We start from the raw sequence: 12,436 nt of genomic DNA on the forward strand, positions 1-12,436 counted from the left end.
GATGGGGACATGTCAAAAGGACACAGAAGCCAATCTGAAGGGCCTGCCACCAGCTAAAAAATGAGCCAATTTGAAAATCTAAATAATGATAACAAAACAGATTATAATCTAACTAATAACATAGGAAACCATAAGTCCACAGTAATTTAATAAATGAATAAACTGAAAATTTGATGAAAAACTGGGTAACTCACATGATCTCAAAATGCCCTCCTCACAAATACTTAATTATACACGGAAAATAAGTAGCTTTATGAGAAGCCTAGCAGATATCTCCTTACTAAGAAGTTACAGTGCATCTCATCAGTAACTGGAAAAATGTAAATGGTATGCCATCTGATAGGGCTCAATGACAAGAACACAGAATCACTTCTGTGATATTTCGGCCAAGGATGTATAACCTGAACATCAGCTTGAAAAAACAGCAGAAAGGAAAAATGGAATATTCTACAAAATAACTGGCCTGTGATCTTCAAAAGTGTCAAGGTCATGAAAGTCAAGGAAACACCAGGTAACTGTTCCAGATTGAAGGTGACTAAGGAGACATGACAATTAAGTGTGTGATTCTGGACTCGATCCTTTTTCTATAAAGCATATTACTGGAACAATTAGTAAAATACGAACGGTGTCCAAGGACTGGATGGCAGTAATGTATCAATGTCAATTTTCTGATTTTGATGTTTGATTATAGTTCTATAGGACATTGCCCTTGTTTGTAGAAAATACAGACTAAAGTATTTGTGGTGATAGGACATTATGTTAGCCACTTTCTCTCAAATGGGACAGGAAAAAAAAAAGGTTCTCTTGCAACTTTTCTGTGTGAGATAAAAAAAGAAAGAAAGAAGAAAACTGTTGCAATAGATTGCAAGCTCTCTCTTCTAACCTAGTCTTTTGTTCCATCAGTGTCTTTCATATACTAGGTATTCAATAAGTGCTTTTGATTGGTTGAATGACAAAAATTAATTACTAAGGCTGTCATGTAAAAATTACCCTGAAGGGTAATAAGAGTAGAAGAAGGGAGACTTGTTAGAAAGGTGCTAAAACAGTCCATATAAAAAATGGACTGGAGTGATGAGAATGGTGATGTCAGAGAAGTAAAGATTACACAACTATTTAGAAGACAGAACTCAAAACATGTTGTGTTATGGAAAGGGCGGTGAGAGAAAGGATGGTATACAGGATGACTCCTAGTTCTCTGGCGAAACCAGCCTGATGATAATGTTTACTGGTAAAGGAAACACAAGTGGAAAAATAAATTTAGATGGGGTGGGGAGTGGGATAGCTCAGAGACAGTGAGTTATTTTAAATATGCTGAATTTGAGGCACTTGTAAGACACTTCAATAGACATGCCGTACAGGTGGTATGAGTCTGAAATTTAAAAGAAAAGTAAAAGCACCTAGGAAGACAGTGCAGGACTGGGAAGAAATGAAGGCATGAAACAAAACTTGAAAGGCTAGGGAAAGGAGGAAGAGCCAGAGTGACTTACAACGTACAGACAAAAGAGGTAAGCAGAAGCCAGTAAAGTAGGGTGTTAAAATGAAAACAAGGGATGAGAACATTTCAAGAAGGAAGGCGTAACTGGAGTTTAATGCTGCTGCAAAGTCAAGTAAAACAAGGAGAAAAAATACCCATTAGATTTAACGATATTGACATCACTGCTAAGTAAGCGGCAGAAGCCAGATGGGTGAGCTGAGAAGTGACAGAAGACAAGAAAACTGAGACATTAATGTAGACATCAATTCAAGAAGGTTCACTTTAAGGAAAGGAATAAACAAGATGGTAGAGGGAGTACAAGATGAGGTTGAGAGAGGTTTGACTGTTAAAATGGGAGAAGTCTGGACATACTTCAACAATAATGGGACTCCAAAACCACTGAGATAAACTTAATGACACAAGAGAAAGGAGATAATTGAGAATGCAGGTTTTCTTAATTCCACACTGGAGTTTGTCATACAGGCCCCAAACTTTTAAAAATTCTTACTTTAGAAAGGTTAAAGTGATTTTGAATGTAACACTGTTAGTCACTAGAATTCTAGAATGTTATTTAGTAAAAAAAAAAAAAAAAAAAGAAGTTCTGAAGTCATCCAGCTCCATCTGAGTCCCAAAGAAGTTTGGTGACTGACTTACCCTCTTAAGGTCACATTGTTACCATGTGATACAGCTATGACTCAAGGACTTTTGACTTTAAACTGCATGCTCTTTCTTTTATCCCAGAGAGACTTTATATATGACCTGGATGTTTTCCCAAAGTGCATCTGGGGTCATGAGGGTGGTGAAGGTAGGGACAGAAAAGAGATGTGGGATGGAAAGAGTGTGGCTACATCTACGGCTCTGGAATCCCCATTCCTATTTCATAGAAGCTCCCCTTCTGTCTGTTTAATAAACTAGTCTTAAATCAGATTTTGCTTGAGGAAAAAAAACAAATCATGATCAAGAAGTGTAAAAATATACATATTTTAAAGCGTGCTTACCGGGTAATAGCACTGAACAGCCCACGGATGCGTGCTTTATGTCTAGCTACAAAAGCTTCAGTAAATATCACTCCTCTGTTATCAAGATCAATGTGTCCATTAATAATTCTACCTAGTCGATGAGTTAGTGCCTGAGGGTAAAGATGGATGAAAATTTTTATTAATTTGAAAGAAGAAAATTATACATTTACATTTGTACAGTCTTACTAAAGTCATGCTGCATGCTGATGCTGTATTAATCAAATGACAGAAATTTCAGCAAGCATGAATTAACAAGATATATAAGGTAAAATTAAGACTTAGGATCTAGGAAACTTCATAATCTTTCGGCAGAGTGGAGAACTGAATGAGTCAAATAGCTGATATGTTAAAAGGCTCAGCTACTTGCTAACAAGGCCTATCGCTATTGTAAAATAAACAAGATTGACTAATCAATTTTCTAGATAGTAGGCAGCTTAAACACAGAAAGGCACGGCATGTTCATAGGTCTTGGAGAAAATACTATATGGATCTTTTAACACTGATGGAGAGAAATAAATGTTATTCCAAGATTCTGTCACCTGGGATACATAAGACCTGAAAAGTTACCTCCTGTGATGCAAATATTAACAAACTATCTGTGTCCAGAAATCTAGACTGACAGACAACCTAATTTCTTGGTAACCTCAAGAGAGTATTCACAGCTACACTATTACCGGTATCAGGTATGTATGAAATAAGCCTAGACATATTTCACATTCTAGGACAAGTTAAATATATTCAAGTTGGACTGGCTGATACTTTAGAGTACAGAAAAATGCTTTTCAAACAACCTTAATGAGCTTTTACAATACTATGATACTTAGAAAAATTAAAACTGAAAACCTTAAGAAACCATATGTATTTCTAAAATGTTATCAGTAGCATAGTTTTATAAGAAATCATCTGACTCTATTCTGATACTTTTAAAAGTGTTTAAAAATACTTCTTTTCACTTTCTGTGATTTACATATATTTGCTCAGGAACTTAGGCTACTAAAATGCTTTGTAAATCAGAGCTGTACCCTAAATGGTATTTTAGACGTAATTAGGGGAAGTCACTCTCTTAAAATGGGTGAGTAAATCTATTTTATTATAAATTAACCTCATGCAATTATGATTTGGTACATTTTTGTAAGCTGGATTTCCTTACAGTGATAATATACCTAAAAAGAGATTTGGCTTTTCCCTTAGCTGTTCCAGTAAATACAAAACAAAACCATCATTTGTTGAGTACTTCCACTGTACCAGACCTTTCACTAGATACATCATGTATATAAGCTCACTGAAGTCTATGAAAAAGACAATTATTCCCACTTTTAGATATGTAACTTGAAGCACAAAAGAGATCAAATAATTCCCCTAACACTGAATAACTAAGCAGTGCAATAGACAGAATTCAAATCAAGGTCTGTTTAATTCCAAAGCCCATGAACTTTCCACTGTATCAAATGGATTTGAAGAAATACAAAAAACCTTAAGACTATGAACAATTACATACCAACAAATTGGGCAACCTAGAAGAAATGGACAAGTTTCTGAAACATACAATGCCCACCAAAACTGAATCAAGAAGAAGTAGACTCTACAGAAATGAAATAGAATCTACAGTAAAAGAAATTTCCTGCAAACAAAAGTCCAGGGCCTGATGGCTTTACCAGGGAATTTTACCAAACATAGAAGGAAGAACTTACACTGATCTGTCTCAAACTATTCCAAAAGACTGACGAGGAGGGAACACTCCCAAAGTCATTCTATAAAGTCACCATTACTGTGATACCAAAATAAAAGATAATACCAAAAAAAAAAAAAAAAAATTACAGGCAATATCTTTGATGAATATAAATGCAAAAATTCTCAACAAAATATTAGCAAATGGAATCCAACACCACATAAAAAAGATCATATATCACTATCAAATTGGATTCATCCCAGGATCACAAGGATGGTTCAACGTACGCAAATAAATCAGTGTGATACACCACATCAACAAAAGACAAAAACTACATGATCATCTCAATAAATGCAGAAAAAGCATTTGATAAAATTCAAAATCCATTCACGATAAAAACTCTTGCCAAAATGGGTACAGAAGGAATATATTTCAACATAATAAAAGGCATTTATGACAAACCCACAACCAACTTATACTAAACAATGAAAAGCCGAAAGTGTTCTCTCTAAAATCTAGAAGACAAGGATGCCCACTCTCACCATTTCTATTCTCAACATAGTACTGGAAGTCCTAGCCACAGCAATCAGACAAGAAAAAGAAATAAAAGTGATGAAAATTGGAAGGGAGGAGGTAAAACTGTCATTATATACAGATGACATGATACTATATATAGAAAACCCTAAAGACTACACACAAAAACTACTAGCGCTGATAAGTGAATTCAACAAGGTAGTAGGATACAAGACTAACATACAGAAATTTGCTGCATTTCTTTATACTAACAATGAAATATCAGAAAGGGAAATTAAAAAAAACTCTCTTTTAAAATCACATTGAAAAATAAAATATTTAGGAATAAACCTAACCAAGGAGGTGAAAGACCTATACGCTGAGAAATATAAAACATGGATAAAGGAAATCGAAGCTAGTTCAAAGAAATGGAAAAACATCTCCCACGCTCTTGGATTGGATGAATTAACTTTGTTAAAATGGCCATGCTACCCAAAGCAATCTACAGATTTAATCTGATTTCTATCAAATTACCCAGGACATTTTTCAAAGAACTAGAATAAATAATTGTAAAATTTATCTGGAACCATAAAAGACCCAAAATTGCCAAAGCAATCCTGAGGAAAGTAGAACAAAGCTGGCAGCATAACTCTTTCAGACTTCAGACAATACCATAAAGCTACAGTAATCAAAACAGTATGGTACTGGCACAAAAACAGACATATGGATCAATGGAACAGAATAGAAAGGGCAGAAAAAAACCCCCACACCTCTATGGTCAATTAATTTTCAATAAAGGAGGCAAGAATATACAATGAAGAAAAGACAGTCTCTTCAGCAAGTGGTGTTGGGAAAGCTGGACAGTGGCATGGAAATCAATGAAGTTAGAACAGTTCCTCACATTGTACACAAAAATAAACTCAAAATGGCTTAAAGATTTAAATATAAGCCATGACAGCATAAAACTCCTAGAAGAGAACATAGGTAAAACATCCTCTGCATAGATTGTAGCAATGTTTTCTTAGGTCAGTTTTCCAAGGGAATAGAAATAAAAACAAAAATAAACATATGGGACCTAATCAAACTTACAAGCTTTTGCACAGTAAAGGAAATCATAAACAAAACAAAACAACTTAAGAGACTGGGTGAAAATATTTGCAAATGATGCAACCAACAGGGCTTAATTTCCAAAATATACAACTCAATAACAACAACCCAAACAAAAAATGGGCAGAAGACTTAAATAGACATTTTCCCAAAGACATACAGATAGCCAAAAGGCATATGAAAAGATGCTCAACATGGCTAATTATTAGAGAAATGCAAACCAAAACTATAATGAGGCATCACTTCACACTAGTCAGAATGGCCATCATTAAAAAGTACACAAATAATAAATGCTGGGAAGGGTGTGGAGAAAAAGAAACCCTCCTTACTGTTGGTGGGAATGTAAACTGGTGCAGCCACTATGGAAAACAGTTTGGTGGTGCCTTTAAAAATGGAGTTGCTAAATGACCCAGCAATCCCACTCCTGGGCATATGTCCGGAGAAAACTCTAATTCAAAAAGATACATGCAACACCAGTGTTCATAGTGGTACTATTTACAATAGCCAAGATGTGGAAGCAGCATAAATGAATCGATAAAGAAGATATGGTGATATGGTGTATATATATAAAATGGAATACTACTCAGTCATAAAAATAATGAAATACTGCCATTTGCAGCAACATGGTAACATCTAGAGATTATCATACTAAGTGAAGTAAGTCAGAGAAAGACAAATACCATATGATATCACTTATATGTGGAATCTAAAATATGATATAAATGAACTAGTTTAAGAAACAGAAATATGACTCACAGACATAGAAAACAAATTTATGGTTACCAAAGGGGAGAAAGGGAGTGGGGAAGGGATAAACTAAGAGTTTGGGATTAGCAGATAGAAACTACGATATACAAACCACATAAACAACAAGGTTCTACTGTTTACCACAGGGAACTATATTCAATATCTTGTAATAAACCATAAGGAAAAAAACATGAAAAAGAAAAATGTTTGTATAACTGAATCACTTTGCTGTAAACCAGAAACCAACAACACTGTAAATCAACTATACTCTAATGTAAATAAAAATTTTAAAAAATAGAGGAGGAAGAAAGGTGACATCAAAAGATGTTGGTACTGTTGACACTGTAGGCAAGAAAACTGTTGCAGGGACACTCTGTGCACTGTAGGATGTTCAGCAGCATCCTTGACATTTATCCCACAAGATGCCAGCAGCAACCCCTCTAAATTATAATTTCCATCAGTTATTTCTTAAAATATAACCAGACAATCAGAACTGTAGATATCCTGGTTCAAGATTCTGTATAACTGACATCAGAAGCATTAAATAATCCTATGCCTTTATGGTATACTTGCTATTGCATCAAAGCAGGCCTTGAACTTAAGTCTATCAAGTTTAGAGTGTCTCTGCCTTCAGGAAGACTATAACCATTTCTAAACAATCTCATTAGAGCCATCAATGTATAAATATCCCCTAAATATACTGCTATAAGACCAATAGTCAAACACTTGCAAAAGAGCAATTACTGGTAAGAAAGTCTCGTTTTTTCCCTCTCATTAAAATTCTTTGTTTATTTATCTAAAAAGACACATTACACTATTAAGAAAAAAATACCTGTGTCAGAAAGTTTCCAGGAAGATCATAGGTTTTACATAGGTCTGATATGGTTACCTGCCCACTTTCTTGTAATTTATCATTTACCTCTTCTGCTAAGTGATCCAAATAGTTCCTAGTAGTTAAAAAAAAAAAGAAAAAGAAAAAGGAATCAATCAATAAGGGATAATGATTTTCCTCTATCTTCTATGTTTGATTTCTGTTACAATAAGGTATGCCCCAAAAGTAATGAATATGGTGTGTTCAGGTGAACACCATTCATTTCTCAAATTCTGAAAATTATTTTCTTCTTATCAGTGTTAACTAAATATAAGGTTAATCAAATAATAAATGCTAGAATTGTTTTCAACAATTAAAATTCTGTAGTCATTTTCATTAATATTTGTGGAACAATTTTCCTTTCAGATTTACAATCATATAGGAAAGATGATAAAAATTATATTTTATGTTGCTTTAAAATAATAGAAAAAAATAGAAGTTTATATTATTTCCAAGTACTCCACACAATTAAGCACTTACTTTTTAAGTACAATGATCCTTATAATGAAAATCATCACTAGAAGAGTTCTAAACAAAATGCCGAAGGGGCCACAATTGTTCTAAATTTAAATATAGATTAACTTATAAAAAAAAAAAGTGCTCTTAAATATTGTACGTACTCATCTATCAGTTGTCCCAACACTAGCTGAACATGTTTTTCTGATTTAACAATGTCACCAATTCTATTTTCAATATGAGTCAGATCCACATTAATTACCTGGAAAACAAGTACAAATTCTATTAGTGATAAGTTCATACTGTTTCTTAAGCCTGGAATTACATATTTACAACTCTCTTTTTAAAAACTTACTTACCCTTAGGTGAATTTCAAATTGATTTGAAATACTATAAAAAGTCTAAAAAAATTAGAGGCTTATTGCTTATTTACTTTCATTTCTGAAAAATTACAATTTTACTTGCTAAGAAAGTCTGTATTAAGAAGTTATGCTTTCCTCTAACAGGCACCATTTCACACAAGATTTGCCAGTTTCTTGTATATGCTGTAGTATACCTTACTGATAACATGTACACTTATATTTTCTAAAAATATCTTTTTTTATATTTCTCTATTATTTACACATACTAAAAACAAGTAAACATGAAACTAGTGATTTTTCTCCCAAAGTTACATAAATCCTGTAATTATGTAAAATGACAACTATGAGTTTATTTTGTAAAGAATAAAGAATAAGCAAGTCAACCGCGAAAGAACTTATTAAACTGATTCAGTGTATCTGTGAGGATTATATAATTATTTTACAAACATACAAAATATGATACCAGTATCAGTAAATACTTAAGGCATTGAAAAAATAAGTAGTATCAATAAATTGAGGAATCAAAAAGTTTTAGAGCTGAACTTTACCTGTTGCAGATCAACAATGTTTACTCGACCTTAAAAAAAAAAGACATGAATTTTAAGTTACATGTAAGTACATACCAGCCAAAAATCATAAATTTCAACAGATTTATGTTTTGGACCATCAGGGTCCTCTTTCTACAAAACATAGAGGCCAAGTAATTAATGTCTTCAAACACAAACCAAAAGCTGAATAATGGCTGAAGATACAGATGATAATTTATTTTCAAAGTTTCAAGTGTCACATCAGACCAATTATAAGCATCAACTGATACACGAGTTTGGCCAGACCAATGGGGGTTATTTATCTCACTTCACAATTTATTTATCATGACAAAGAGATTTTGACAACTAAATTCAGATAAACTTTTTTCAATTATTTGAAACTGGTAGATTTCCACTTATTAGCAAAAATGTATCTGTTAAGTATTCTAAATTATATCCAGTATTTTATTAGGCCTATGTAGGAAGATAAAAAATAAACACCAAGGGTAAGGGTATATCTAATTACATCTAATGAGTTGTTTTCACAGTTGCATGTACTTTAATCAAATAGTGTTCAAATCTGCTCAGCAATTAGCTCAAATTTTAAAAAGACAAAGGAAACAAAAACTTCTTTTGTATGCTTGTAATAGCATTTCCTACAATCTAACAGATGTAGCACCATATTAAACTGTTTCCTAATTTGCAAATACTTAAAGTTTAAAAAAAAACCCAGCATGATAGGACAGCCTTGGTTTTTAATCCGTAATTAAAAATCTCTGTTCCCCCTTCACAATTATCACCTGGTAACAGGCAGTTAAGTATCCACCCCTGAGTCATGCAATAAATTCATGAACTATGAAAAGCAGATGATTAATTCACATATCGAACACATAACTCAAAATAATAAAAAATATTATTTTGTAAAGTGACAAGATTTGACTTCATTTAAATTATCTGATCATGTTTACACAAACCTTTTAAAAATATTAAGGCTGATTAGCATGTTAACAATTGAGAAGGGTGTCCTAAAACCTCCAAATCATTTATGATTTATGGTTTTAAGGTCCTCCCTACCCCCTTTTCAAAGAACCAGAAAAAAAATACTAAGGAATTACTTACCACCTCGAACATGTAGCTCATCTCTCATTTCTTTACTAATTTGGGCTGGAGTAACATATTCCTTCCCGTCAAGTGTGTGAACTACTTCTAGCTGTTTCTGAGCAATCAGTTTATTCACAATCTCAATGCAGTTCCGCTCTGACAACCTGAGGGAAAGAAAAATTAAGTTTAAAAAATGCATTTGATACATTCAGTGTTCAATAAATAACAAAAACCTATGAAAACAGGCTTTTAAAAAAGGTTTGGGTACAGAGTCTCTAGATTCTACATTACAAAATCTATAAACTTTATTAGTTAATTAATACTAATTCAGTAAGTTAAAAAAATTTCTCCAGAGTAAGCGGGTTTACATACACTTAAATCAAGTAGTTAATTGTTACAAATCTATTAAAGATTTCAAGTTTGCTCTCTTTTAGGCCTGCTTCTCATCTTCAGATCTTAATAGAAAACCGAGGATATATAATTTAGATAAGGCAAAAAACCTGCCGTACTTTTATTTTAATTTTCACTTTAACTTCAGTTAAAAAAAAAAAAACCCAAATTTTCTTTTAAATGAAATGTATAATTGCCTCACTCGTACAACTGCTCTGTAAGCAGGAGAGCTGGCCTAAGAAAACCGTAACAGCAACTTATAGTTAACCAAAGCACTTAAGTGTCCTAGTTTGCTCGCAGTGTTACAAAATACAGCATCAAGGGATTAAGGTCTTCATCCCCAGAAGGAACAAGGCAAGAGATAATCAACGGATGAAAAAGGGTTCTACTAGCATTTGATGTGTTCTGTAATGGTGAAAAAGCAGAGTCAGGGTGCTTTTTAGGATACAACCCAAAAGGTTAGTGGGTTTGTAGGAAATGTCAGTGTCAGGAGTCCCTAAAAATGACAAGTGGGACCATGGCTCTGGCCTAGTATATCTGTTCTGGTAAACAAAAAGGCAGAATGTTTAAAGAGTCAACACAGTATTTGCAAAGTACTATATTTTGGGGTTTAGCCTCTCCCTTCAAGTTCTTTCTAGGTCAGTAAGCGCACAGCGGCTCACTGACAGGTAAGGATCAGAGGGACCCTCTAAAGACTGCTCGGGGTCACCAGCCCCAGCTATCGTGGGGGCGGGCCGCGGCTGCACCTGGCTGGGACTTGGGTGTGGGCGTAGGCGCAGTAGATTTTGGTCTTCTCGGACGAAACTATTCTGGGAACCGCAACCCAGGCTCAGGGAGGTGGGGGGAGGCGGGAACCGTGACAGGGGCTGGGAAAGTCCGGGCTCCAGGGCGGGGGTCTGCGGCCTCAGATCTCGGCGTGACCGCCCAAGGGCTAATTTGGACTCCACACGGGAGAGGGAGGGTCGGGCACCTCTGCGTGGCCTCTGCGAACTGCGCCCGCTGGAAGTCAGCCGCCAACCGCCTAATTTCTTCCCAGGCGTCCGCCATCACGGCCCTACTCGCCGAGCCGCCGACGTACAGCAGACACGTCAGCCCGAAGGCAGCGGGAGCCGAGGCGGAACGGGCCGCGCAGAGGGACAAGACTCCTCCCGCACGCAGCTCCGGAACGCGCGCGGCCGGCGCCGGCGGGGGCGGGCGGGAAGCGCCGAAGCCCCGCCCACCCCGCGCGGGAGGTGTGTGCTCGGCTGCGTGAGGCCGGCGGGCACTGCCGAGAGCCAAAGCGAGGTGTCTGACGGGCCGCGGATGGCATGCAGGCGAGCCAAGTTAGTAGTGTTACTTTAGGTTTTTGTTTGCGTTATTCCTAACGATTTGGCACAGTGATAATCAAATTAACCACTGTTTTTTCTGCCCTCCCTTTGGTTTTCGGGGAGGGGGTGCGGCGGAGAGGAGATGAGCCTGTGCCTGCAGTTGGCATCCCCCCAGCTATGACGAAGGGCAGCCCCGCTTGCATAGGAAATCATGCTGATTTCTGCTTGGGCTCAAAGCCTTGCCCCCTTTGGGTAATTACTTTATTTATTTATTTATTTATTTATTTTCCACAAAGGAGAATAATTCGGGTACCGTAAATACTGGGAATTGCTTTCACGCATTCTAGAGCCTTTCCTGTTTTCTTACGGGAAAGATTAGTTCCATTAAATAATGAAGAAATATAAACCTAAGATAATAAATGTGTATGGCCAAGGATGGAATGGAAGAAGCAAGGAGCACTTTTGTTTTACTTTCTCCTACACTGATACCAGTAGAAAGTAGATATTTACTCTGGTTACCTTTCTTCACTCTTCACTTTAAAAAAGTGTGTCTGTTATACATACATAATTCCTTTTAACCACACACCCTATGGATTTGGTGAAGGAGAGTTATTTCAGTTACTTTCCCATCTCGGTATCTTATTCTGGGTGATTCAAAGCCAGTGTCACAAATGTTCTTGACTAGTAAAGTTCCTAGCTTTATTTAAAATGCAGAGAACACAGTAATAAAACTTGTCACTAAGGACTATCACCAAACAGGCAAACTGTTGGGCGATATGACTGCAAACGGAGAGATGGAACACCAGAAGTTAAAGGAGGTAACTTGGAACTGCATAGGTGGTGTGGTCCCAAAGGGCATCAAGCTTCAGAATAAACAAAAACATTCATTTGTG

General features: G+C 35.8%; 1 protein-coding gene across 2 annotated transcripts in view; it reads right to left on the reverse strand.

Moving 5' to 3' along the window:
• The window catches only part of UFL1 (UFM1 specific ligase 1), a 33,655-nt gene extending 22,292 nt beyond the window's left edge, over positions 1–11,363 (reverse strand). The window contains exons 1-6 of one of the 2 annotated variants that reach the window (XM_010948419.3): positions 11,207–11,363; positions 9,865–10,010; positions 8,767–8,795; positions 8,021–8,118; positions 7,362–7,476; positions 2,473–2,603 (exon numbers count right to left, since the gene is read on the reverse strand). In XM_010948419.3, the coding sequence (XP_010946721.1) occupies positions 2,473–2,603; positions 7,362–7,476; positions 8,021–8,118; positions 8,767–8,795; positions 9,865–10,010; positions 11,207–11,283 (596 nt within the window). In that variant the 5' untranslated portion in view covers positions 11,284–11,363. Of the gene's footprint in view, positions 1–2,472; positions 2,604–7,361; positions 7,477–8,020; positions 8,119–8,766; positions 8,796–9,864; positions 10,011–10,982; positions 11,132–11,206 lie in introns of those variants that run through there. The other variant, XM_074368605.1, reaches the window with a different exon arrangement.
• Between the last annotated feature and the right edge of the window lie 1,073 nt (positions 11,364–12,436).

The sequence above is a fragment of the Camelus bactrianus genome, chromosome 8 (genome assembly GCF_048773025.1).
Source record: "Camelus bactrianus isolate YW-2024 breed Bactrian camel chromosome 8, ASM4877302v1, whole genome shotgun sequence".
Lineage (NCBI taxonomy): Eukaryota > Metazoa > Chordata > Mammalia > Artiodactyla > Camelidae > Camelus > Camelus bactrianus.